Source organism: Dufourea novaeangliae, unplaced genomic scaffold (assembly GCF_001272555.1).
Source record: "Dufourea novaeangliae isolate 0120121106 unplaced genomic scaffold, ASM127255v1 scaffold65, whole genome shotgun sequence".
Lineage (NCBI taxonomy): Eukaryota > Metazoa > Arthropoda > Insecta > Hymenoptera > Halictidae > Dufourea > Dufourea novaeangliae.
Genome location: NW_015373961.1, coordinates 1,653,061 through 1,677,413, shown reverse-complemented (window position 1 = coordinate 1,677,413; position 24,353 = coordinate 1,653,061). Strand labels below are relative to the sequence as shown.

General features: G+C 37.8%; 1 protein-coding gene across 1 annotated transcript; it reads right to left on the bottom strand.

Annotated features, from left to right (window-relative positions):
* Window positions 1-1,161: 1,161 nt before the first annotated feature.
* Window positions 1,162-20,893, bottom strand: LOC107186581 (ras-related protein Rab-23). Its single transcript, XM_015574479.1, has 6 exons — window positions 20,861-20,893; window positions 11,901-12,022; window positions 6,768-6,930; window positions 4,951-5,030; window positions 4,683-4,876; window positions 1,162-1,607 (listed from the first exon to the last, which is right to left on the bottom strand). Exons 1-6 carry the CDS (start codon window positions 20,891-20,893, stop codon window positions 1,477-1,479), a joined length of 723 nt encoding a protein of 240 aa, XP_015429965.1. The 3' UTR covers window positions 1,162-1,476.
* Between the last annotated feature and the right edge of the window lie 3,460 nt (window positions 20,894-24,353).

Genomic DNA, 24,353 nt, shown 5'->3' with positions numbered 1-24,353 from the left:
AGTACGTACACTTATTGTAGTACTGTAGATGCCACTATTATATTTAGTGCAAATTGAACAATTTCCTGTGTTACAAACATTACGAAAATGAATAAGGATTCTATGTACAGTCTGGCATAGTTTTAAGGGACTGTTCAATTTACTTAAAAAAATATTATTTTTTATTTTACGCTGTATACCTAAACGCTTAATTCTTAGAAATAGTGCCAGGCTATCTTATTCATATAATCTTTATTCACTTGTGTTTTTATAATTCTAACTGAAATATACTTCATGGCTGGTATATACATTAGGTCAGTTTTACTATGAGCTTCGAGTACAGGATCAGTGTATATACATTTTTTCTATGTGATAGAAATAAAGCGTTATCTGTACAACAGAACAGCGTTAAATTAACATTTACAAAATATGCTTCATCAATGCTCTTTAGGGTATTGATTAAAACTCTCTAAGAATTGCAACATTTTATTTTTTTGTATATTTCTCGTTGTTACCATTCACTGAACTTTGATGGCTTCTAACAACATAATATGTTTTTTTTTCCCTTATGATCTAGAATATTTGGTTAGCTATTATATTGATATTTGTTTATACATAAATTAACGTTTATCGTATTTTCCATGATTTTAAAACGATTCGAAACGTCTCCAATTAGACATATTTTTAGCTAAAAAATTTACCGCACATATTACCTACGCTGATCACTCGTTACAATTATATTGACTCAACATGCATAAAAAAAACGAGAGTACACTATACTCCAGTTCAACATTTGTCTTCAACACACGCAAATAATATATTTACAAAACGTAATGGTGATGCTAAAGGACAAAGGACATTCTTCTCAGTTCGATCATGAGAACGTACTCGATACGAATGTAAAACATCTCAAGAAAACCGACTTAAACGACTAAGTGCTTCAAATGGAAATAGAGGTTAACCTTACAAGTATTTACACAGTGCATTTGTTATAGTTATGTTGCCGATTTGAAAGAACATTTGATATGAAGATCTACGTAGAAAAATGCATAAGATTCTTTCAGTATAAAATATTGTTATCGGCGTTTAAACGTTCGAAACTTACGTATTCGTTCTTCTTAGGCAAGTATAACAAACGTTTCCTTTGATTGTATAAATTAACGTTTCGAACAGAGTCGTATTTCTCGGTTTTTCGATGTTAAACGCTAGTGCGTATTGATAATCGATTTATCGAAGCGATCGTGTATCGTAAATTGATCGATATATCAATACTGTTCGAAGATAATGAACCATGTATATACTGTGCGTTCATTTTCAATATCGTGATTACCCTGATGTATTCAGTTGCGCCTTACGTGGTCAACTGTCGTCGTACCAATCACCGGCACGGAATACATAGTTTTGCTTCTATTCACTAATAAATCCGAATAATTAGTCTGTACACGGTTAGAGATTAATTCGTAGGGAAGCTTCACCACATATTTATCCACGCAAAGACTAAAGCAGCCTACAGGCGTTTTTCACGAAATTCCTCTTCTTGTGGTTTTTTGTCTTGGCACCCGGCCGTAAAACAATCGTACCATTCCCTGTACTCCGACCACACGTGGATCCGTTTGGACTAAAAGCACCTGTAACAGATAGACGTATATTTTCATAAATCAAAGAGAGAGAGGGAGAAACGAGCGAGAAGGTTTTTTTCCAGTTGATAGTACAATTTTTCTTACACTCCAACGAGTTAGGCAACCACTTGTCTTTATTTTTTTTATTTAAAACAGACATACGTTGATACGAGTCAGTGCTGTCTGTAGATAATCCCAACGATTTCATCCGTTGTATTCAATAGAAAACTTGGCAATTGTGTACTTCTGATCTTTTATATACGTTACACAAAACTTCTGTATTTACTTATAATCGTTAAACACAGCATGTGGTACTAAGACTTTGACGGTTGACACTTTTTAAAATTACATACAGTTTTGTATAAAATATATATTAGAAAAAATGTACAGTGGTATGTAAAGAGTACTGGATAACAATGTTTTTATAATGAATGTTAAATATGACAGAGCTGAAGCAAGTTTGAAAACCGCAGAGATTTTTGCGGACAGCGCTGACTGATAATCTTACGTGTGTTTACTCGGCGTAATATAAGTAGGTTACATGTACATGCTGTAAAACTTTTGGCGGCTATTTCCGGTGGGGCACCGTTCTGAACCTTCCATTTCGTTACGACTAAATGTTATTTAATTTTATTTAAAATAAATTTCAATTTTTTAAGATTTATGTATTTTGTTGTTCTGTATTACAAAAAATCCTGTATTCCTTCTAATCATAGCTCTATCATTCTAGCATTGATTAACATTAAAATTCGTTATAAATTGAGTAGTTGTTTAAATTAGGCCTAATAAAAAACCAGACATGTTTTATGAAAAAATATAGCTTCAAAATTTAATTACATGTAGTTTAAATTAGGCCTAATAAAAAACCAGACATGTTTTATGAAAAAATGTAGCTTCAAAATTTAATTACATAGAATAAACGTTTAGGAGTCTAAACAAGGCCCAAGCACCGGTGTTTCTGCGGTTACCAAAAACGTCCTGTTTCCGCGGGTTACCAAGCTTCCGGGTAGAAAAGTGTTAACAGAAACGATTAAAGTAGATGCTCAGTATAAAACAGTGTGCGCTTTCTGTTCCCACACTTTTACCGTGTGTGTACCTGTTATGTACAACACACCTTGAAAATCACAGACGGAAGATCGAAATTGTCTCTTCCACTTGACGTGAACGTAGATTCTTCGAGCCTTTATTGTTCTCGTATTCCACTGAACATGAGCCTTATTAAAGCGCGTTGAAATATTCCTTCGTGTTGTACGTAACGGTAATTACCATTTTAAATGTAACTCAGTTCCTTATTTTCAATTTATACCACTTCCACCGCGGGAATTGTTTCATCTCGAATCGCTCGACGGCAGGTAGGTTAACGTAGAAAGCGAAATGTTCTTTTCGTTCGGGCAACGTCCAGATACCCGGCGAAAAATGTTGTTGATGTGTTCACTTGAACGTGCAAGGCACGTAGACTGGCGCGTTATTCAAGAATCAAGATCGATGCTAGCAGTCACGCGATCAGAAGATGTGTAGGTACTTATACACTGTACAGGAACGCTTTCGATGTTCTCAAACTCGAACTGACGTAGACGAACGAATTTAGTTTCTTTTTTTTTTTGAACACTCTTTTCGCGAAGTATCAATTTTTACGAACAAGATAACAAGGAAGGAATCATTACGAGTCGAGTGTTTGATCAGCTTTTCGAAGTGCTACCGGAAACCGGAAATTTCAAGCGGCACGGAAGATGTTGAACGTGTTCGTTAAACCGTGAAATTATATAGGGTGTTGAAGAATTAACTGACTCATAGTCAGTGATGATGGGATTAAATTCCATGTGATGGAGTAGAGAAGATTCGAATGGTACGCGTAGAATGACTACAGTAAATTCTCGATGAGTGTTCGAAGACTCCTCGGTACTGACACGAAGATGTTCCAAGATGTAATGCTGACTTTTTAATGAGGTTTAGTACAGTGATAGAGCTTGGAGTTCTGAAGCCAATAATATTTTTTTCAGTCGCATGTGGCCATTAGTTTATGAAATATTTAATGTTCAGTACCGAGGACCTTTCAACACTCATTGACGATTCACTGTAGATCCAAAATATTTGGTATCATTCAGTTCTTAAAATTCTTGTTATAGTTATCAACTTTTTGTATTTTACCCGATCCACAAGAGTCATCGATCTAATAACGAGCATTATCCTTGTTTGATAAAGTATTCACATAGGATACGAATGTGTGGCATTAAGTTTCGCTTGCGATGCGTTTAGTTCCATCGCTACCTATAAGTACTCGCTGGTCTCAATGAAAAATGATGTTGCTTCACCCTGTACATACCCAGCCGGTTCATTGAATGCGTCCCTGCTCGGGGCGAAACAGAAAACCTGCTGATCTATATACATACACACGTGACTGCCGGTCAAATACCGACCAGAGTAGACCACCTGTTAAATCTGGGCCAACATTGTGACCCTCTTCCCCCCTTTGTCTTGGCCCCTCCGTTCCGAGTACGAGGTTCGAACTGTCCAGAAACGTGACGCAAGTTCGACGAGGGAGAATCAAAGCAAAAATAATCTATTTCGAAACAGCACGGCTGATACATCCGCCGCATCATGAATCGCGAACGTGATGACGATATATTTAAGGACGATGCAGGATCAAGCCGGAGCTCTACGTACAGAAGAGTGCGTATCCGGCACAGTTAATACATTATGCATCTTCTCCAGGATGAGTTTCCAAGAAAGCTTTTAATGTTCCTTTCACACAGTCATTATCGTTTTAAACGACTGGTCAACGACTACGTGTCGGGTCTACCACGTGTGAACCAGCCTCGGACTATTGTTCTCGCTGGTACAACTTCGTTGCAACAATGGTCGATGTTGGACTGCATCTACCGATGTTAGATGATAGGGAATTACGATTCTTACTTATTATAGATAGAGACCTTGGCCCTAAACCTAGATAGAGACCTAGACAGAGACCTATTTCGACGTCAGACGATAGGAAATTGGGATACTTACTTATTACAGTCGAGGATCTAGGACCTAGATCCTAGACACAGACATATGTGAGGGATGATAGAGGATTAGGACACTTACTTATTACAGATGGAGATCTAGGCCCGGACGAATACAGTCTCAGGTCGTCCTGGTAATCGTCGTCGCAACGTCGCATCTCGTGGAGACATCGCGACGCCAGGTGCCGGAAGACGCCTACGACACCGACGTCCTCTTTCACGGAGGTACGGAGTAGTTTGCAGCCGAGCGCGCGACCTAGCCTCTCGGCCTCGTCCCTGAAACAATGCTATGCTCGAGATTACTCGAAATTGCACGCGCTAATTAAGCGAACACCAGCCACTACGCTTACGGATCAATGACGCACTGATCAACCAGGTCCATTTTGTTTTGCACGAGTACCGTGGGAATCTCGCCGCACTCGTTCTCCACCTGCAACCGAAAAGAAACCGTCTGCTTCCTCATCCAGTGTCTTATCTCGGCGACACGAAACTTCGTGGTATTTTAATTATTATTAAATATTTTAATAATTTTAACGATCTCGCGGATGACTGTCCTTTATTTGCGAACTTTGAATGGTTCTGTCCTGTAGGAATTTATAAGATTTCTGTGTGAATATTTATTTTAAGTACTCTGTGACGACAGAAGCAGAGGAATGTATAATACGGAATAATAGCGAATAAAAAGTTAAAAGAAGACTCCAACGAATTGGATGTTTGTTATTCCACTTTAGAGTCTACGTGAAATATCTCTGGAAGATGATTCAAGTGTCTTTTGACAATTTCGAGCAGTGCTAGTCCAACTAGATAGAAGATGACAATATCGATGTAGGATACAAGATTCACCAACGACAGTTATTCACGTTGATTCGTTCGAGGCACAGCTACACCTTTCCCGACAGTTTCTCCGCGGTTGATGAAAAAAAACCAAACGCGCAAGTTTCTACGAAAGGAATTCGAGAGCGTGTCCGGATGATCTTGGTACGGTCCTCGGAATTGCAGTTGTAACATTTTCTTTTCGTGTTCCGCGATACGTCGATGCAAATCACGTTGCGCTAGATATCGAGTACTCCAGCTCGAGTTGCACCGATAACGTCGTCATTGGTAATAATTATTATAATTCCTGGAGGCTGGACGTTTCTGGTCACTATAATGGCAACCACATTTGGTTTGGCTTGACAGTTCGTCGTCCTTTTTTTTCTTTCTCTTTTTATATAATTATTTGTATATATCTTCTTTAAATATAATATTATACGTCAACCACCAATTATTTCTACGACCGAGACACGATGTCATTTCCGTTGAAGAGGCAAAGAACACCGTAGAAAACTATACGATTCCGCGGGAGTACTTTTAAGGTATCACCGTGGGTAGGTTGCACCTACTAAGTACTAACTGGGAGAACAATCGCGTGCATTCAATGCACCAGAGACCCGTTTCGAGGGACGCTGGAGGAAAACGGGCAAGCATGTCGACGATGGAGGTACAGACTCGATACGAATAATAAAAATCATTTTGTACTAACTATAGTATTGAAGATTATTTTGAATGTAGAGAATACCTGAGTACTATCCATGTGATGAGTACATCCAACTGATTTTTCAATGACTTTTTATAATTCCGAGTTAGAACCTATATACATTTGTTATAGTGTTATACTACGAAAAATAAATGACCTCTATGGAACCTAAAAATAGGCTTCCCGTTCTCTAAAAGTGAAATATTATTATATATATTTAAATTACTAATAATGAGCTTTCAGGTAGGAAAGTTTTGACAAAAACAGACAATGTTATAAGTCTGGCTACACTAATTAAATGTGCACGAAACGTACGGTAGAATCGAAGATTGACACCTGAAGACAACAATTCTCGGTTCAGTGACCGAGTACCAATGTCGCGATGGAGGGCGACGCACACACTGGATATCGTCATCGAAGACGGAAACACCCTGTATAACGTGAATTTTCACGGAATGATCTAACGTCGGGCGGGAATGGAGAGATGGCGACGCGGAGCGACTTAAAATCAGCCCCCTGGCTTTAATGGCACCTTCACTTTCACATTCCGGCCATCCGTCGTCGTGACTGCCCACGGAAACGTGCTTGCACCGGTTCCACCGCGAACCGTATGTACGTATGTCTGTCTGGTTGCACGCGAGTCGTCCGTACCTTCAGCTTCCACGAAGGTATGGCGTCGAAGGAATCTCTGTCGGTGGCTGAATAAGCGAGGACGCAGGCATGGGCGCCGCGATAATAAGCCGCGGTGATTGCGTCGAATTCCTCCTGGCCCGCGGTGTCCCACAGCATCAGTCTCACGTCCTCGCCGTCCACCCTGCGGGAACACAGACACGTCGAGTTAGAATACCTTTGGGAACCTGACTGCCCAGGGGAAAATGAGAAATCTGGGATATTTCGACCGATTTCCCGTCTGGACGATCGTTCCCTAAAAAGTGGGGAAGTTACTTAGAAACCTCTGAATCATCTCTGATCTCGAAACTCCCAATAACCTTTGCCTGACTTTGGAGGTTTTGAATAGTCTATTATATCTTCAGTCAAAAATTGTCCGGAGTCATTAGAATTAGTTATGAATTGGGTCTACGAATAGGTAATTCATGAATTTTCTCAATATGAAAACACCGATTTTACGACTATTTTTTGGATAATACAATTTGAATTCGGAACACTTTCCCGCCATTTTCTTTAAAAATGGCGGCGGACGTTGAAACGACGCAGCCGTTCGATTTTACTAAAAGTCAATATTAAATTTAACAGAAAAAAGAATGGATTCTGACACACGATAGAGCTATTTATTCGTGTTTAGCGGTTAATTTGAAATTCAAATTGCGAGGCAGCCGAAATTCCATCATTTCGATGTTCGAATCCGTGTCGCCGTAAATCGTCTTCGTTCGAACGTCGGAATTCCGTTGATTATGAATTCCGCGCATGAATTATTTGCATACGGATACGTCGAGATCTTTTTTCAGAAGTAATTGCACGTTTCTGGGTGCCTGTAAAATGTTCCTCTTATTCGTCTCGACACGAGCCATCTTGGGATACTTCCTGATGCACTTTTGCCTCCCCTCCTTCTGGGCCCCCGATATTCGCCTTTGTAAGGAGGGAAGCATCATTTTTACCTCTTCTTTCATTCAAGAAACGCATCGAAAATAAAAAACAACCAATCAGATTGCTGTATCTCTTGCCACAATTGCGAAGACCCAAAGTGGAACCGTGTTTTTTTTTTCGATGGAACGGTAACTAACATCGATACCTTTCGACCAGGTAAGCTCAAGAAACATCCTCTTTTGCGCTTCTAGGATCTCGCGTACTACTGTTCAAACGGGGCAAATTTAAAATAGATTTAAAATCGTTTACTTCGAAAATGATGGGCTTTGAGCACAGGAAACCATTGATCCATCCTGAGCAACATTAATGAAAACCGTGGTAACTGTACACAGGCTAACGAACGAACATCAAGGGGCACGAATTCCTCGGATTGAATAACGGAATGCGATAATGGTTCATCGCGCAACCGAGTTATGGGCGCATTTGGGAGAAACGCGGCCGAGTTTTCTCTTTTCCCTTTTTTTCACGCCGCTCAAGTAGATCAAGAGCACCGGTTTGAACGCCGCTGTCACGCGCGTTACGCTTTACCCCGCGCGTGCTGCTCGTTTCACACGAGGCGCATCATCCACACTTCTGCCGATCTGGGCAAAAACGATTTTTACTGCCCTTTATATTAAATTATAAATTATTTAAAAATATTATTATTTAATATAAATATAGATTACTTTGAAATATTATTTTTTACAATGGCGGAAATTTTTTGTAGATATTTGTTGAACAACAAAAGTCTTCTGTTTTACAAAAACTTTAATGTTTTTAAAAAGAATAGTAAGAAAATAAAATATATAGGTAGGAGATAGGTACTTATTTTTTAAATATAAAATAAAATACAACTCTTATAAAATATTTGGAAAAATCAGTAAAACAATCTAAATATAATATAGTTCAACTTTTGTCTAATGCAATTTTTTGTGAAGTTTAAAGAAATTCCTGCGTGGTGACATTTACGTGGAACAACCTGTATATGATTGAAGTTTCAATACTTCACTGAAGTACAGTTGAGTGGAAGTAAAAAGTGAATACCGCTGTATGACGTGCAGACAGCAGACTGAATTACCACGTGCAGGGTCTGGGTTCGATTCCCTGCGCACGCACAGTTTCTTCCCCAGTTTCTTTTTATGGTTCGTTTATGTAATTAAATTTCTTCCCTACGTTACTTCAACTGTACTTCAATTGCAGTTTTCTATTTTTAACTGAATCTTCAATCATGAATATCTCGGAGAATGTTGAGTGTCTGACCCTATAACGGGGTATTTTCGTAAACAGAATGACAAAATCTACCAATGTTCAGAGTTTTAACTAAATCGATGACTCGAAGGTATTGCACTCTCCTTGTTAGTCGCGAGAGAAGTTCTCGATCCGTAATGATAACGCAATTTGATGACCGTACGGTTAAAAAGAGATCAATTGAGAATTGAACGATGACGAAACAATTGAAGGATCACCAGTGGGCCACTTGAGACTCAGACATTAAGTTCACGCTACAACGCAGGCTAAAACTTTAGATAAACCGTTTACACGAAATTTGGATATGGGTCAAAAGTGACCCAACCTCGCCTTTCATGTTAGTGTTCCGAGTGTTAAAATACCAATAGTTCATGGATATCGATTCGGTTATCAGCACATGAAAACAGCCCTTTAAATACTTCGAATTCCAACACACACTGAGTCCGTAATCAAGATTCACGCAACGGAATTGCTTTTAAGAAAGAAAGAAAAAAAAGAGGTAAAATTGTTAGAGGCTCATGCATATGCATTAGTTTCGTTCGGAATAACGTGATACTCTAGTCGCCGAGACCTTCGTCGCGGCACAGACTTTTCGACCGATTTTATATTTAATATTCCACCGTAGTACAGTTTAGTCGACCGAGTGAATACTTCACAGGGGGCAAAAGGGTTCGTGCGCGACATTCTGAAGATCGCGTGATATTTCGAGCTCTTTACGCTCGGCCGCTGTAGTGATACATATACATAATGGAGGGGAAAAAAAACGCAAGTGTTCGCGTCCTTTTCATTTTCATTCGGGCTAATCAGACCGTCCGTCCCGTTTCTTCCTTTTCATGATTATTGCAATGGAACGTTCCGCCATTTCTCTTTACAGGGGGCGAGGGGAAGGCGCATAACTTCGTTCTAACAAGGCCATTATGGTCAGAGGTCTCGTTTGAACTGTAGCGAAAACCTGCGGTCGTTCAGCGTGGACACCGTGGATCGGATTGTACTAATTAGTCGCACACGGTTAGCAATGGAAATTATGTCTTGAGCGGTGCATTTAAGTTTTTATACTGTTGGATGTATGCGGAGGTAATAGACAAGACTGAAGCAAATTTACAATTTCAAATATTAATATTTGAATATTAAAATGACGTAGAATTTTGAATTTTGTATTAGTGGCAGGGACAAATTGATACAAGTAAATACGAGTACATTACTCGATACCTTTGTTTCGATACAGAGTACTTTTGGTATCGATATGTACGGTTGCGATACCAACCCGGATAGCACACAGACCTAAAACACCCGTAAAATGGACGTCTTCAAGACGTCATGTGCTATCTAGGTTAGGTATTGAAAAAATAGCAATATTTTATATTGTAATTACTTTCAACACGAAACAGTGTTGTTTATATTAATAATTAAGCAACATGTATTTCAATATTTTCAATATTAAGATAATATAGATTATGATATGTTTACGTGTGAGCTTTCAACAATGGTATTTTCAAATATAGAATAAGCTTTCCTGCAGCATCTGCATTTACCACCTATGTTATGTTTGACATAACCTCGTTCAATACGCGTGCGGTTCGGTATAAATACATCGAACAATTCACGTGAACAGAACCGTAACGGGGTACAGCACCAAAGCACACGATTTCACCTTGATCGTCGATCGAAGGAATAACGACGAAGCGTTCCATGAATTTAATCGAACAGACATCAAAAAAGATACTTAATGGAACGGTCGCGTTTTACGAGCCAGATCGACGGAAAAATCGGATCATCGTGCCCGCGGAATGATTCAGAAATGCGTTCGTTGATCTTCCAGAAAAATGGCCGAAGAAGAGCCAGAACGTCTGCTAGGTACATAGTAGCGTAATTAGCTCGACGATCGTCTGTGTATGCTCATATACAGTGCACTTATTATGCATTCTTCTTTAATATGCTCTTTAATTATTCGTCCGACATAGCGTACACTTATTCCCCCTATATTTTCAGCACTGTGAAAAATCAGCTTTTCTATCCCGGATATTAATATTCCCACAATTCTCGCGATATTCACGGATAGCCTCGTTGAGAGGTTGCAAATTTTAGTTACATTTGATGGTGATCGGAACAAATGTTAAAAGTACTAATAGTAATAATGATGATAACATAATCACAGATCAAAGTACACCCACGAGCAAACTTTTTTTATATTTTTCATCGTGGATAGAAGTAGTTTAGTTTTATTGTAGTAAAAAAATATGTATTATATATTAAATTATTATTATACATTAAAATACACATTTTTTTACCACAATTCGTAATTTTATACTACTGTTAACGGGTTAAAGATATTTTTGGGTACAAAGTAGACTAAAGTTCATACTAATCTTCACGAATAAATGTATAAAATACGCAGTCTAGTAATGATCTTCGTAGGGACAAGTGATTTACAGACAAGACAGCACAAAGGAATAATATAATCGTGAAAAGTGGAGGATTCGTAGAGGCGAATGGACAAGATCGATCGTTCGATCGTCGAAGAGATCTCCTAGATCGATTCGCGATACGTTTCACGTAGAAACAGAAGAAAAGTGTATTATGCGTTTCGCACGCAAAAGGAAGATCTCGAAGACCGATATCGTGCAGCGAATTTCCTCGTCGAGGTAAGCCAGATCGAAGCTTTTTGTCTTTTTATTTTTCTTGACGAAACGACATCGCGATGCCATTACTGGCCAGCTCGAAACTCGTTCGAACGGATATTCCTCGGTGGATCAATAAAGATCCGTCGATGATCCGATTAACGTTGTGCAAAAACCGTCCCTCCCGATAGATCGTTTACTATATCTCGTATATCTCTCGAATATTAAGAGCGGCGTCGTTCGATCTATGTTGTTGATCGTTGATTTTATCAAAATGTTAGACGATATATTACAGAATATTGATAATTTATGTTCCGCGTGTTCGTTTACTCACTCGATCTCCCGCTCGAGAAAATCGACGCCGATCGTTTTCTTGTAGTCCCTCGTGTACGTTCCCTTGCAAAACCTCTGGATCATCGATGATTTCCCTACGGCGCCGTTACCGACTATCACCACCTGCAAATGAATATTTCCATGTAATTTCAAAAACCTTAAACGTTAAGCTTGTTTTGACTTAGTTGTCAGATTTATTGTCGACTGATCTAAACAAAGATCGACATTGTTATCGAAGACCGATTTTGCTACAAAGATTATAGCTGACATGTAGCTTTTACTTAAATGATTCAGCATCTGACACTAATAAGTACGATGTATAATAATAAGTAATAAAGTAGATTGTGATGTATTTATGCAAATATAAATTTGTAAAAATTGGTATCAAGTACAAATTCAATTATTTTATTAACCCTACAGATCATCAAAAACAACGACTGAGTCTATCATGACACATAACAGGCACGTATACATGTAGAACGATATTCCCTTCACCAGGTCACCAGTAACCCAGTCATAGGAAGACAAAACTTAGGAATTCTATCAGAATTCAAATAACATGAAAATCTTCGTTAATTTTTCAGTAAGTTTTATAAAAAAAAACATTTTTACCGATCGCAGACTGCACTTGTAAGTTCTAATGAATGCAAAATTAGGCATAAGGTCAATGGAAGCAAAATTCTGGAGCGTCTCGACACTTATCTCACTTTCTCCCTAAGCATTCATCCAAGAAATCACTTCGATCATTTCCCCCATCTACGATAACTTCTTTAATCAGTATAATTGTAGACATAAAAAGACCCGTATACCGTCTCGTGATTAATTTCAAGTTGAGCGTGGATGGTTAAGGTTTTTGCTTGTTGACTACCGTCTCGACGGTGGACTTTCTAAAAGCCATAGGTCGAGTACGAAAGAGGATGGTTACGCTGTAGTTAATTTCTCGCGAGACTTTCCTGAATGGTGATTACAAGGCGATAAAGTAAAAGTGGTCAGTTATTCATCGAAGATTATTATATCGAGGCAACACTAGTAAATTAATATTATAACAAACTAATCGGATCTACGTGTACCTATATGTTCATCCGAGCGTCTTATTAGGCAAATGACTACTAGTTAAAGAATCCTTAGATCCCTGAAGAGTAATATACCTCAAACCGTTAGACAACGGTAATAAATTTTACATCTGCTATGACACTATTCTGTACATATAATTAGCTCACTCACAGGCAAAATACAACCTCTATAGTTAAATTAACGTCTCGTAGACTATCGAGTTTATACACCTACAGGACACACAATCTAACTGTAACCTTTCCCTAAAGTTTCATCAAGATTAAATCAATTGTCAGCGTTTTCTGCACCAGTAAAAGTGGTAAAAACAGCGAACAGAACCGAACCATCAATAGGATTAATTCATTAACCTTTACCTACAAACTACTCAACTCACAGACGAATTGGAATTTTTCTTTCATTATTCTCCACCTATGTAGTGGAGAATTTCGGAATTTCTACGCGTTTAAGTGTCTTCTATTGACAGTAAATGGCATAGTCGTAGTCAGGTTATCAGTCAGGGAAGGGGACAAAATTGATCTTAAAGTAAATTTAGTAATATGTTTTTCTCTTTGGGAGAAGAAAGACAAAATCCAATTTTTCCCCTCTAGGATATGGCAAAGGCCACTTTCTTGCCTCCAGAAGGGAGGGGCAAGTCCCCCTTGGCTACGCTCATAATTAGTTGCACCCTATTTCCGAAACTATAACGAACAAATAACATTCGGTTGGTTATTCAAAAACTTAACGAAATCAGTCGTTGTCGGATCATTGACCCACCATGAAGGGTTATTAAAAAAATCAGTAACAGCCCGACCACTCGCTCGACGACCAAACCATACTGACCATTTCACCGAGTTCACCAGAAACTGATCGATAAGCGTCCGGTCAACAAGAACTATACACGGAAATCAATCGGTTCACGATTCTTCCGCACGGTGCAGCAAGTTTGTAAAACACGAGCGAAGAATGTTATCGCGGGCATTAAAATTAATTCACCGGCGGAACAAGTTCCACACATCGTGTCGAGCGAGCATCGCTCGATAGACGCATTTAGCGTCATTCCACGTTTACTTCCTCCGGGGCGCGCCGGCCGCCGGACAATCACGGATGGGACCGAGAAATGGAGAAATCTATGTTATTACTTAATCATTAATAGACGAGAAGGCAGTAAAAACGATTCCGATATACGACGATAATATTCATAAGCATTAAACCATCCGAGCGAGACCGATTCGACCTCCTTCTCAATGATTAATGTCGCCATTAAAGCGGCTCGTGTCGGACAGGTTCGAAAGAACTCCTCGAGGGGCAAAAATTGAGCGGGCCTAGATTGTCTATCGACACGCTAAAAACGTGTGTGCCTGTGTCTGAAAACGAAGAGAATTCCATCGATCACCACCAGCCTTGCCGGAAGTAGGGGAAACATGGCCGCGTAGGGACAATGTGACGTAATTAGGGAGTAGTAGAGGGGATATATTTGTGTGGGGATGTGATGCACAATGCAGCCGCCAATGGACAAAAGTAAAAAAAAGATCATTGTTTAATAACGATCCGATAATATGTTGAACATTGATCAGTTCAAAAGTTATGATTTTTGTCCCGAACGCCCATATACTCGCCGCACTGAGCGACATCACGCTTTCGTGCGTAGTACAGTGTTCCGTCGATTATTGTCAAGATTTCTCCGCGTCGAGACAAGCATCGAACAGGAGAAATGCTTCAAACCCTCGTAAATTTGTTTCTTGTACGACGTATGAGCCTTGACAACAAAAACGGGGGGAGCAACAAAGTAAAAATCGAGTAAAACCAATCGGACAGTGATCAACGGAATACTGTATTAGCATAGTGTGCATAAGTCGAGTCTATACATAGCTCTGCGGGATGTCACCTTGTCTCAACCGATAGGAAATTCTCCGTAACTCTGATCACTACCAAGGTTGCCAGGAGTAAGGCCATTGAAGTTCTTATTACGTAAGTAGGGAGTAGTGCAAAGGGAACACACCATAGCAATGGTGTCCATAAATTGTGTATTAGTATACAGATGTATAGACGTACTGTTACATCCACATAACCCTTATTTCGAAACCTTCGCCAGGCAACCCTGATCACCACATACAGACTCCTCTCGATTATCGTCCGGCTTACTCTACACAATTATTGTCCAGGCGTTATTCCCAACACTAGAGGGACGTGGAACTTGTCAGGCGCATACTTTGTTGCCTATTCGCTTTTCTTACAGAGGCTCGGGCTTCGGAAAAAAAACGAATTTACGAGAGTCTGAAGCATTTTTCCCTATAAGATTATTGTCCCGGCGCGGGCACGAGTTCAGGACAATAATCGAGAGGAGTCTGTACGTCAATCCGCCACTCATCGTGACGGTCATTTTGATTCTGTAGCCCGAGTAAAAGCTATAAGAACACGACAGGCGTCACACGAATGGGAAAGAAGTGGTCGTGCCGCGTGTGCGAATGGCTTTTATGATTTCAGGTTGATTAACAGTTTTTCATGTACAGTTACTGCGAAGCCTGCCTAGTATATAATCTCAGGGGAAGAAACGGGAGGAAGCGGTTAATTACGAATACGCTCGCTCTCGCTGACGATATCACGGCTATACGGTTTTCATTGCGTTAATGTTTAATTCAATTGATAGGCAGCGAAGCGATGCCGCGCGTTAATGCCCCTAAACGATATTACGAATGCAACCGGTGAAGATATCTGATAAACGTGGGATCTGGAATCTACTTGTTTTGGAGATATTAGTCGATTTCGGGGATTATATAAGTGATGATATTTTAGTCAATACAGAGTCTTGATATTTTAGTTCTTAGATGCTCGATACATTTTGAATGTCAAGAGTGTGTCCCGTTAAAAAATTGCATTCTATATTGTTTTCTTAGTTTTTTTTGCGAGGCACGCGTGCCAGCTTGTGCCATTTTATTCGGCCGCACTCTGTATGTAGCGTATTTTATAATGACATACCTTGAAAATTTTGTCGCTAATAATTCTTCCAATTTTTCACAATAAACTTATATAAAATAATAAACTTATTACAATACGTATCACTGTAAAACACTTGAAAATAAAGGAAATAAAACAGCAGACAAAAGATGTATAATATTCAACTTAGAAATACTCAAACACGTCTACTCTGCTCGAAGTTCCGCAAAAAACTGAACTATATTGTTAAATTCCTGTCTTCGGTTCAAAGAATACAACGTACAGTTGTGTCGAATAGAAAGAGAAAGTTAAAACCGATTAGAGGGTCTTAAATAACGGTCATTGCTGGACGGATACCTACGTACCCCGGTCATGAAACAGATGTGGAACTTTTAGGTCACGTACACTAGGGTTCATACCTTTCCTTTTCTTTTAATAATCCTACAATATGTTCCTTCTTTGTCTACTATCTTGTAACACTCTCTAAAAAATTACATGTTTACGCAAGTATATGGGTATGTACATGTTCAATTAAAATTCAATTTTACTGTCGAGTAAAAGGGATGAAACAAGCGAATGTTAATAAATACGTGCATGTCGAGTGGGCATAAAAATCCCCATCTGCATATTTACGCGTCCCAGCGAACACTTTCCGTCCCCTCGATTACACGTTCCCTCGGGTTGTAATAATAAATCAGCCGAAAAATAAGTCCCGTAGATCGTGACCGGTCGTGGCGTTCAGTGTGCTTTAAATAATTCCGCCAAATTCGAGATAACGGTGCGCCTAAAGCGAGAAGTGGGTTAAGTCGATAAGGGCCCTCGTCGTGTCCACCTGAACCGGTCCTCGTGTTCCGAGCTTCTGTATATGTATATAAGTGAGGGGAGAGAGACTACAGGCATTACACATATATAGGAAACTGGCACAAACCCAATAAACACGCGTGGCTTATCCAGAAAACATGTAAATTCGGCGTCCATATGCCTTGAGAACTTTTATACCCGTACAACGGTGCAACGCAACTGCTGCGCACGCATAATCAACTGGAAAAATGGTACCTGCTCGTATTTTTGTAAAACTGAAACGTAAAAATCGACGAAAGTTTCTAACCAAATCGAACTTGTTGAAATTAGTTGGAAAAGTTTCTCAGAATCTTTTCACTTCTAATTTTGTTATAATAAATATATACTGAAGGGGGTAAACAAGGTACAGCCCTAAAATGATTCATTGTTCGAAAGCTTGATGACGGTCGAGGTAACGTAAATGTTTATTGTAAATCACGTATAAGTGAATAAAATATATATTGCAAGTTCATATGGTTGGAGACCTCAATGGCTGCGTAAACAGCACTCGAGACATTGTACTGAGTTGAGACATAAAGGTATTTTAGTTGTTTATAGTATGTATAATTGTATGAAATACAATCGAATGAGAACTAATTTTGAATAAATAAAACAGAAATGATTTACAATCCGACCTAATGATCGCACAAAGAAATTGCGTTAAGTACAATTTAAGGTGAACTTCGTTAGTGTTTTTGTATCGTTCGTTTTCTTGATCTCGGAAATACTTCTGGTAATACTCGGAATGGATATACAATACATAGTCTTTCGACCTTCAAACTACTCGACATCTGCTCCGAAGGACGTTTCGTTATGCGTGCGTGACCTTGAATGACCTTGCGCGGGAGGACATTGAACTTATTCGAAAAACGACAGCCTACGGGATTAAAGAACGGGTTGTTCTATTTAACGATTCACGAAGTTGTCTTTTCGTAGGTCATTGATCCGTTTACTAATCGACTTCCCTCTTCCTTAAATCCCTATAAATTCCCTCTTATACATTTCATACATTATTCGCGTACAGCCGCTTTGAAACGAAATATAATCATTCCAATTCCTAGGTTGAATTGAATTTTAAGTATTCTTTTTACTTCGTAGCGTCTTGTTGCGTGCAGTAATTAACTGTTGTGGGATAAGTTTCACTGCATCGAAAGTGGTAATATCTCGTAAACTGTTACCATTAGACCACACATAGAATTCATCGTTCTACAAACTTCCACTGTAAAAACAAATTATTCTATCTAGAGATGTTATTGATCTCACAACGTTAAATACTCCAGGAAACCATAAAACCCTGTAATATCAATTCTTTCCTCTTATATAAACCAGGGGAGACGTTTCAGATAAATTAGTTGTAAGTTAGCGTACCTATATTAAACAATACAAAGGGTCAGACAGCAGTGACCATTTCTAAAGTCTTTTACGTTTGCATAAACATCTAGACATCTGGCAGCCTAGGCAGAAATAATTTCGATGATCCATAGCCACCCATCAGAGACGCCACGGGCGGTCAATCCACGGAGTCCTCGTGTCACCTGCGCGGAACGTCTTCACAAAGGCTTCTTCTAGCAGCGAATACCCCCTTTAATCGTGGTAGATCGGAAAATCGATGAATTGGTAGGCGAAACGAGATTCGTGAAAACGGGTCGATCCATTATTCACGAAAAAGTGCCATTACTCATATGCCCATCGACCATATGGCTCTCCACGTAATAACAGTGAGTAATGAACATTTTTATTGGACACTATCGCGCCGCAAGCTTAATGGGGTACAAGCCTTACACTATACGAAGCAGGAAACCGATTTAACACGAATGTGCAAACATTCTCGAGACTTCTTTCTTTATGGGTATCATAAAACCCGCGATCGTGCGCAGAAAAATATTTATCGGAAATTGGCGGCGTCGGCGACGGCCGAACCGAAAGTACCGTTTTCTTACATTAGCATTAACGAAATAAATCGAATTCGTTTGTTGGCCATTCGCTTGCAATTTACTCTTTTAACGAGACACACGAACAAAAAAATCTCTTAAAACATCGTGTTATCGAAGAATTTTTAAACAGACCCGACTATATACACTCGGTATGTAACATTATTGAGACAGCGGTCTTAATTACGCTTCCCTTCTACGCGCACGGTTAATTAGAATTTTCAACCGCGAACGGTTATTGGAAACGAGCGGCACACCAATTAAACCGGTGTATGCTAATCGTGCGAATTTCTCGAACAGGCCCTCCTAATTTCATCGCCAATTTAGTAAGCATTCCGTCGACTTTATCTCACAACAGTTAAATCGAACGTCGAACGATGCCAAATAATTACTATAAATTAATTTCTGTAGTCAACACCTTTCCTGTTTCTGAACATCGACGATCACACTTCGCCAGGACAGACTCTGGACTTCATAGCTACGTTTCTATTCGTTCGATCGTGGTACCAAAGTCAATGTCCCTAGGATAATTTTAATTTCGAATTTGAAAACTTTAAACATTACACAACTCATTGAAAATACTGACAGATATAGAATTCTCATCTCATTAGTTCAACTGCATCCACAGACACGTGTTTGCAGACTAATCAACGGATAACGGTGGCCCGTAATCAGTTTAACGAACGTTACTTTATATATTTAAGAATTGACCTCGACACACGAAGAATTCGGAGGCGTAAAAGTTCTTCCATCCAATAGGCGGCCTTTGGCTGCATGATTTAACGGCTAGAGCAACTTGTTCACCGTTAAAACCTCTTTGCCGTTCGAAGAAAAAATATCACCGTAAATCGTCGAACTCCACGCGAAACAGTATCGCATACGATCGACAGACGAAATTGGTGTTGGCAACAATAACGATACCAAATGTTAACGCGAATATAGGGAAGCTGCTGATAAAAAGTATCGCTTGTATATTATAAACGATAGAATCCTAAAAGTGATTCGAACCTATAAGGAGCCACAGACGAAGAGTTTTGTCATTGCAACTATTATTACATACATATGTAATCTGTATCGTTGAATAACTCGCAAACATTCGAAGCGGAACAATAAAACGTGAATGAAATGTTTCTCGATCCATTCATGATCCTACGAAATATCATTAAAATCTGTGTGTAATACTTTACGTGGTCTTCTTGTCAATATTTCAACACGAACAACCATTAATTCCGCAAGCAAACATATGTATATCTCCGGGCGAGGAAATAAGATGTAACGATGTACGGGCGCAGAGACGGCTTGTTCCAAGTGCAGACAACAAGAACAGTAAAAGTAATACGCGGTCTTACGGGAGCACATGCTATGAAAATGTCAGTGTGTACCGTTATAGCAATCGAAAGATAAACCGCAATCATTGGAGCCGGACCATGCATCGTACAATAAGTTTCGAAGTATGCAGATGATCGGTGCCAATTATATGCAATAATATCGTTGTTACATTAGACGTAATGCCTCTCGATAAAATTAGTACGTTACTTAGACATTATCAGAACTTTCAAAAATATCTTATTCAAAATAACTTCAGTGCCTGTCACACAATGCAAAAAAATCTCAATTTTTCATAAACATCCCCGCAATCTAGTAATAATACGAACTTTTTTGTACGTTATTACACGCAAGAAGCAATTGTTGTTAATTCTCTTTCGTTTATATCTGTTCGTTGAAAATTATCCTTAGTAAATGTTCCCTTCGGTGTAAGGAAGCAAAAGGCACAAGGATCGCAAGTTTTAAATTCCTAACCTATCGGATATTTCAACCGGCATTGGCTGTGTATATGGTACACTGTATATATCAACAATATAGATCTGTCACTGCGCATACGCATTTCCGAAATTCGATTTGAAAGCTCGGTGAAACGTACCCGCGGTTTGTAAAGCAATCAACGCTCGATACTCTCGGTTCTGCGTTTCTGATTAAATCTTCGATTTCCGAACAAGAAGCGTCGATTTCAGTAAGAGTGGTTACGCTTCGTGTAAACAAGTAAGTAATCTACTTCCTCCTCATTGAGAAAACGTTGGTACATTCTAATGCCTTTCGAGGCGCGCCAATTAAAAAGTCCAGTTCCGCACAAACGTGAAGGAAAACCGAATTACTGTTGCCCCGAGAGTATCGAGGCGAGAATGAAAATTGAATTTTTGATCACCTTGAGTGATATCTCGAGTTCTTCCTCCCGCATTCTGACCGTAACGTGATTAGCATAATATCCAACTGCAATATATCCCGCGATGTCTGCCGCTGATCTTTCGTGTGAAAATTCTACTGTTGGCGATGATCACCTTTCCCGATATTTCGATTGTACCACCACACGCCGTAACCGAAACATTGTTACGGATTTTCGAATAGAACTCACGCGCGTTTCGTTTTACTCGCGACCGATAGCGGAGAATTGTTCGTTGAAAGAGCAACGCACACACCGGACACGCGAGTACGCGCCACTAACCGACTGAACACCTGTACGAGACACCTGCCGTCACTGGCTGTTTGGTAACTTTCTCTAGTGACTTTTCAGACACTCGAAATCGGTTGCCAACCACTACGGAGCACCATTGGATGAATCTATTTGAAATGACAATTTTAAATAACGACTAATCATTGTTTGATGACTACCAGATGTTTATAAATTCATGAATTTATAGAAACCAAAAACAATAAAAGAAACTCTTATAATCCATTAAGAGTTACATATGATTCTAAAGTAAATAAAAATCGCATTAAACTGTACTTATGCATATATAAGATCGCTTTTTAAATGCATTCAGTTATAAGAATAAAATAGAAACTTGCTTCCTTAAAATTGATTAAAGATAATGCTTCATTGTATTTTTCTTTAATGCATTTGTTATAAGTGCATAAAATCGGCAGTCTATTAATAATAAACACTGGCAGTTTTTACATCAAAACACTAGCAGACTATCTAATGATTTGTTATACGATTCTAATACTTTATTAACTGAAAATATATCATTAAGATTTTATACATATGCTGAAGATATTTCGGAAGATATTTACAACAAACATTATACTAGCAAGTAATTGTTAATAAGTATTGAAAATAAGACAGTAAAATACATACGTATAATGAATTCTATGTAATTCAGTCTGTAGAAGGTAATTAAAAATTAATTTAATGCATCAGAAGAAATACATAATGTAAAACTGTTTAGGAAGTAAGGAAAAGTAGCGAGGATATAAAAAATTGCAAAGAAGGAAGTTAAAATTACTTTCTGTAATATCTCTGAATATACGATATATGTATATGTATACATATATACGTATACATATTCATATATACATGTGGTATGTGTGTATATGTATATATATATGTATGTATAAGTAATTACACAATACTGATGTTTATGTATATTGTGTATATGTATGCATACATATAAAATTATAAAGTTGTATATAATATAATAGTTGTTACATAATACGCTTATACATGAACAATTTTAACGACAATACTATTTCATTGACATTACATTTTTTTTTCTTTTCTCATCCAACAATCTTCTTGCACAGAGGATCATGATATTTCACATAGTTAATACTCATACACCATTATATCCTCTGCTCTCTCTATATTGCTTAATTAAAAAGAAAGCTATCAATAAAGAAATTATTGAGCTTGTATAAAAATCGTATATATATCGTATGCATCAATGAAACCTATATATAAAAGAGCATTCCATTATGTCCAAATAAAACTGTACAGAATATAAATATGTATGCTTATATAAAAATTTATTTTTGTACAAAATCGTTTGACATACCCTACATAAAATGATTTCTGAAATCGTTCCTAACATGAGTTTCAATATTACTCACTACGTACAGTATGACATTTCAAAAGAATAACCTGACAAAATACTTTCAATTATCAGATGACCACAAAAAGGTAATCGAAGTTCTTTCGTATTTATTTTTAAGGAAAATACTGTTCTTGATTTAGACCCTAGTATAATATTAAGTCGTAAACTCGTATTTCTTTTTTGACTTATCATAACATAGGTAATAAATCAAAGAACTTTAAAAGATACAATGCATTTAAATTAGCCAACGCTAAGCACGATAGTAAAGCAATTCTCCCTGCATACGTTTTTGGCAGTATACGTTTCGTTCTATTGCTTAAAGGGAAACAAGTTTTAAATGTTCTTAACATCACGAAAGTATTTGCAACATACAGTGGTCTCTGACTAGACACATTTTTTAAGTCAATGAAGTATATGCACTTGAATAAAAAGCAAAACAAATTATATCAAACCCTAAATTATACAATTCACGAATTTTTAATGTCTTTCTGTAAATAAGATAGACTTCTTTTTAAATATAATGGAACAAAAGTACATATTGTATAGAAATAATGAAGATCTTTTAACAGTAAATAAGTAAATAAGTATTAGACACATCATGAAAAATCTTTACCGGAATTGCAGATAGGTACACTAAAGCACGTATAACATGTTTATTCTAAAAGCATACGTGATATAAAAAAACACTATTGCATAATTTTATACTGTATAACTGTAAAATTATTTCCTTTAAAATATAAATATTAGTAAAAGACGAAAATTATCGAACTAGTAAATGAATAATAAATGTTAAGTGTAATGAACAAATATATAAATGAAAATTTTAAGAGTTCGAAAATAGCAATTTTAATCAATATGAAAACATGATCAAGTGCAAGATTAATAATAGTTAATACTAATTCTGGATTTCTAAGACTACAATGTACCACATATAACGAAATCAGAAATTGGGGCATTAACGGTTTACACACTTCTAACCATATTAACATTAATACCCTTGTGTACTTTCTTACGGTATCTTACACATTTACTACTTTTACTATGAACAGTTACGAATTTTCGGATTAGATGCATCGTTTCTATTTAATAGGTATTTGTCCGAAGTTTATCTGAGAGTTAACATATTCGAAAAATAATCAAATAAATGTTTCCAACGATGTTGAAAGTTGAAAATAAAAACATTGTTTTGAAAAGTATATAAGCATGCAATAAACCACTTGGTGTGTCTGATTGTATTAGAATAAAATTTATATATTCATTTTTCAGTCAATAAACTAGTTTGATATAATAAAAAAAAAGAAGGATAAAGAGGAAAAAGGAATGATGAGTGAACAAGGTGGATGACAATCCATCTTATGATAAGTGTATAATTTAAATTCTAAATAAATCATGCTTTCGAAAAGATGGAAGATTGATTTAAATGGTCTATCTATTGCAGGTTCCTTACCTACATCAAACATATATATAATGTCTTTGACAATTATGTTATCTCGTCAAGTTTCATATAAATAACAAATTCCTATTTTAAAAATGTTAACTCCCATAAATGTTGCCCAACAACACTAGTAATATGCGACATTTACATGTTCAGAAGTTTCCTAAAATAAAATTCAAACGCGCTGTCGCTATTGTTTAAAAATCATCCAAGTACCGATCGTAATTCTTATATCATTGTTCATGAATTGACGAACTTGCTCTACAATTTTATGGCAGCCAGAACATGTAACGAAAGCAATCCGTGTAATTGTATTGCTAAAAAAATAAACGACGTCATCTTTCGTTGCAAGAAGACGTACCGTTTAGTATAAACTGTACTCTGAAATATCA

What these genes read in the sequence shown, in the direction of transcription:
- LOC107186581 (XM_015574479.1), bottom strand. Translation starts at nt 20,893, where the DNA reads ATGCGGGAGGAAGAACTCGAGATATCACTCAAG. An exon ending in AACTCGAGATATCACTCAAG is followed by an intron (nt 12,023 to 20,860) that starts GTGATCAAAAAT and finishes ATTCATTTGCAG; the next exon opens with GTGGTGATAGTCGGTAACGG. An exon ending in TTTCTCGAGCGGGAGATCGA is followed by an intron (nt 6,931 to 11,900) that starts GTGAGTAAACGA and finishes GTGTTCCCGCAG; the next exon opens with GGTGGACGGCGAGGACGTGA.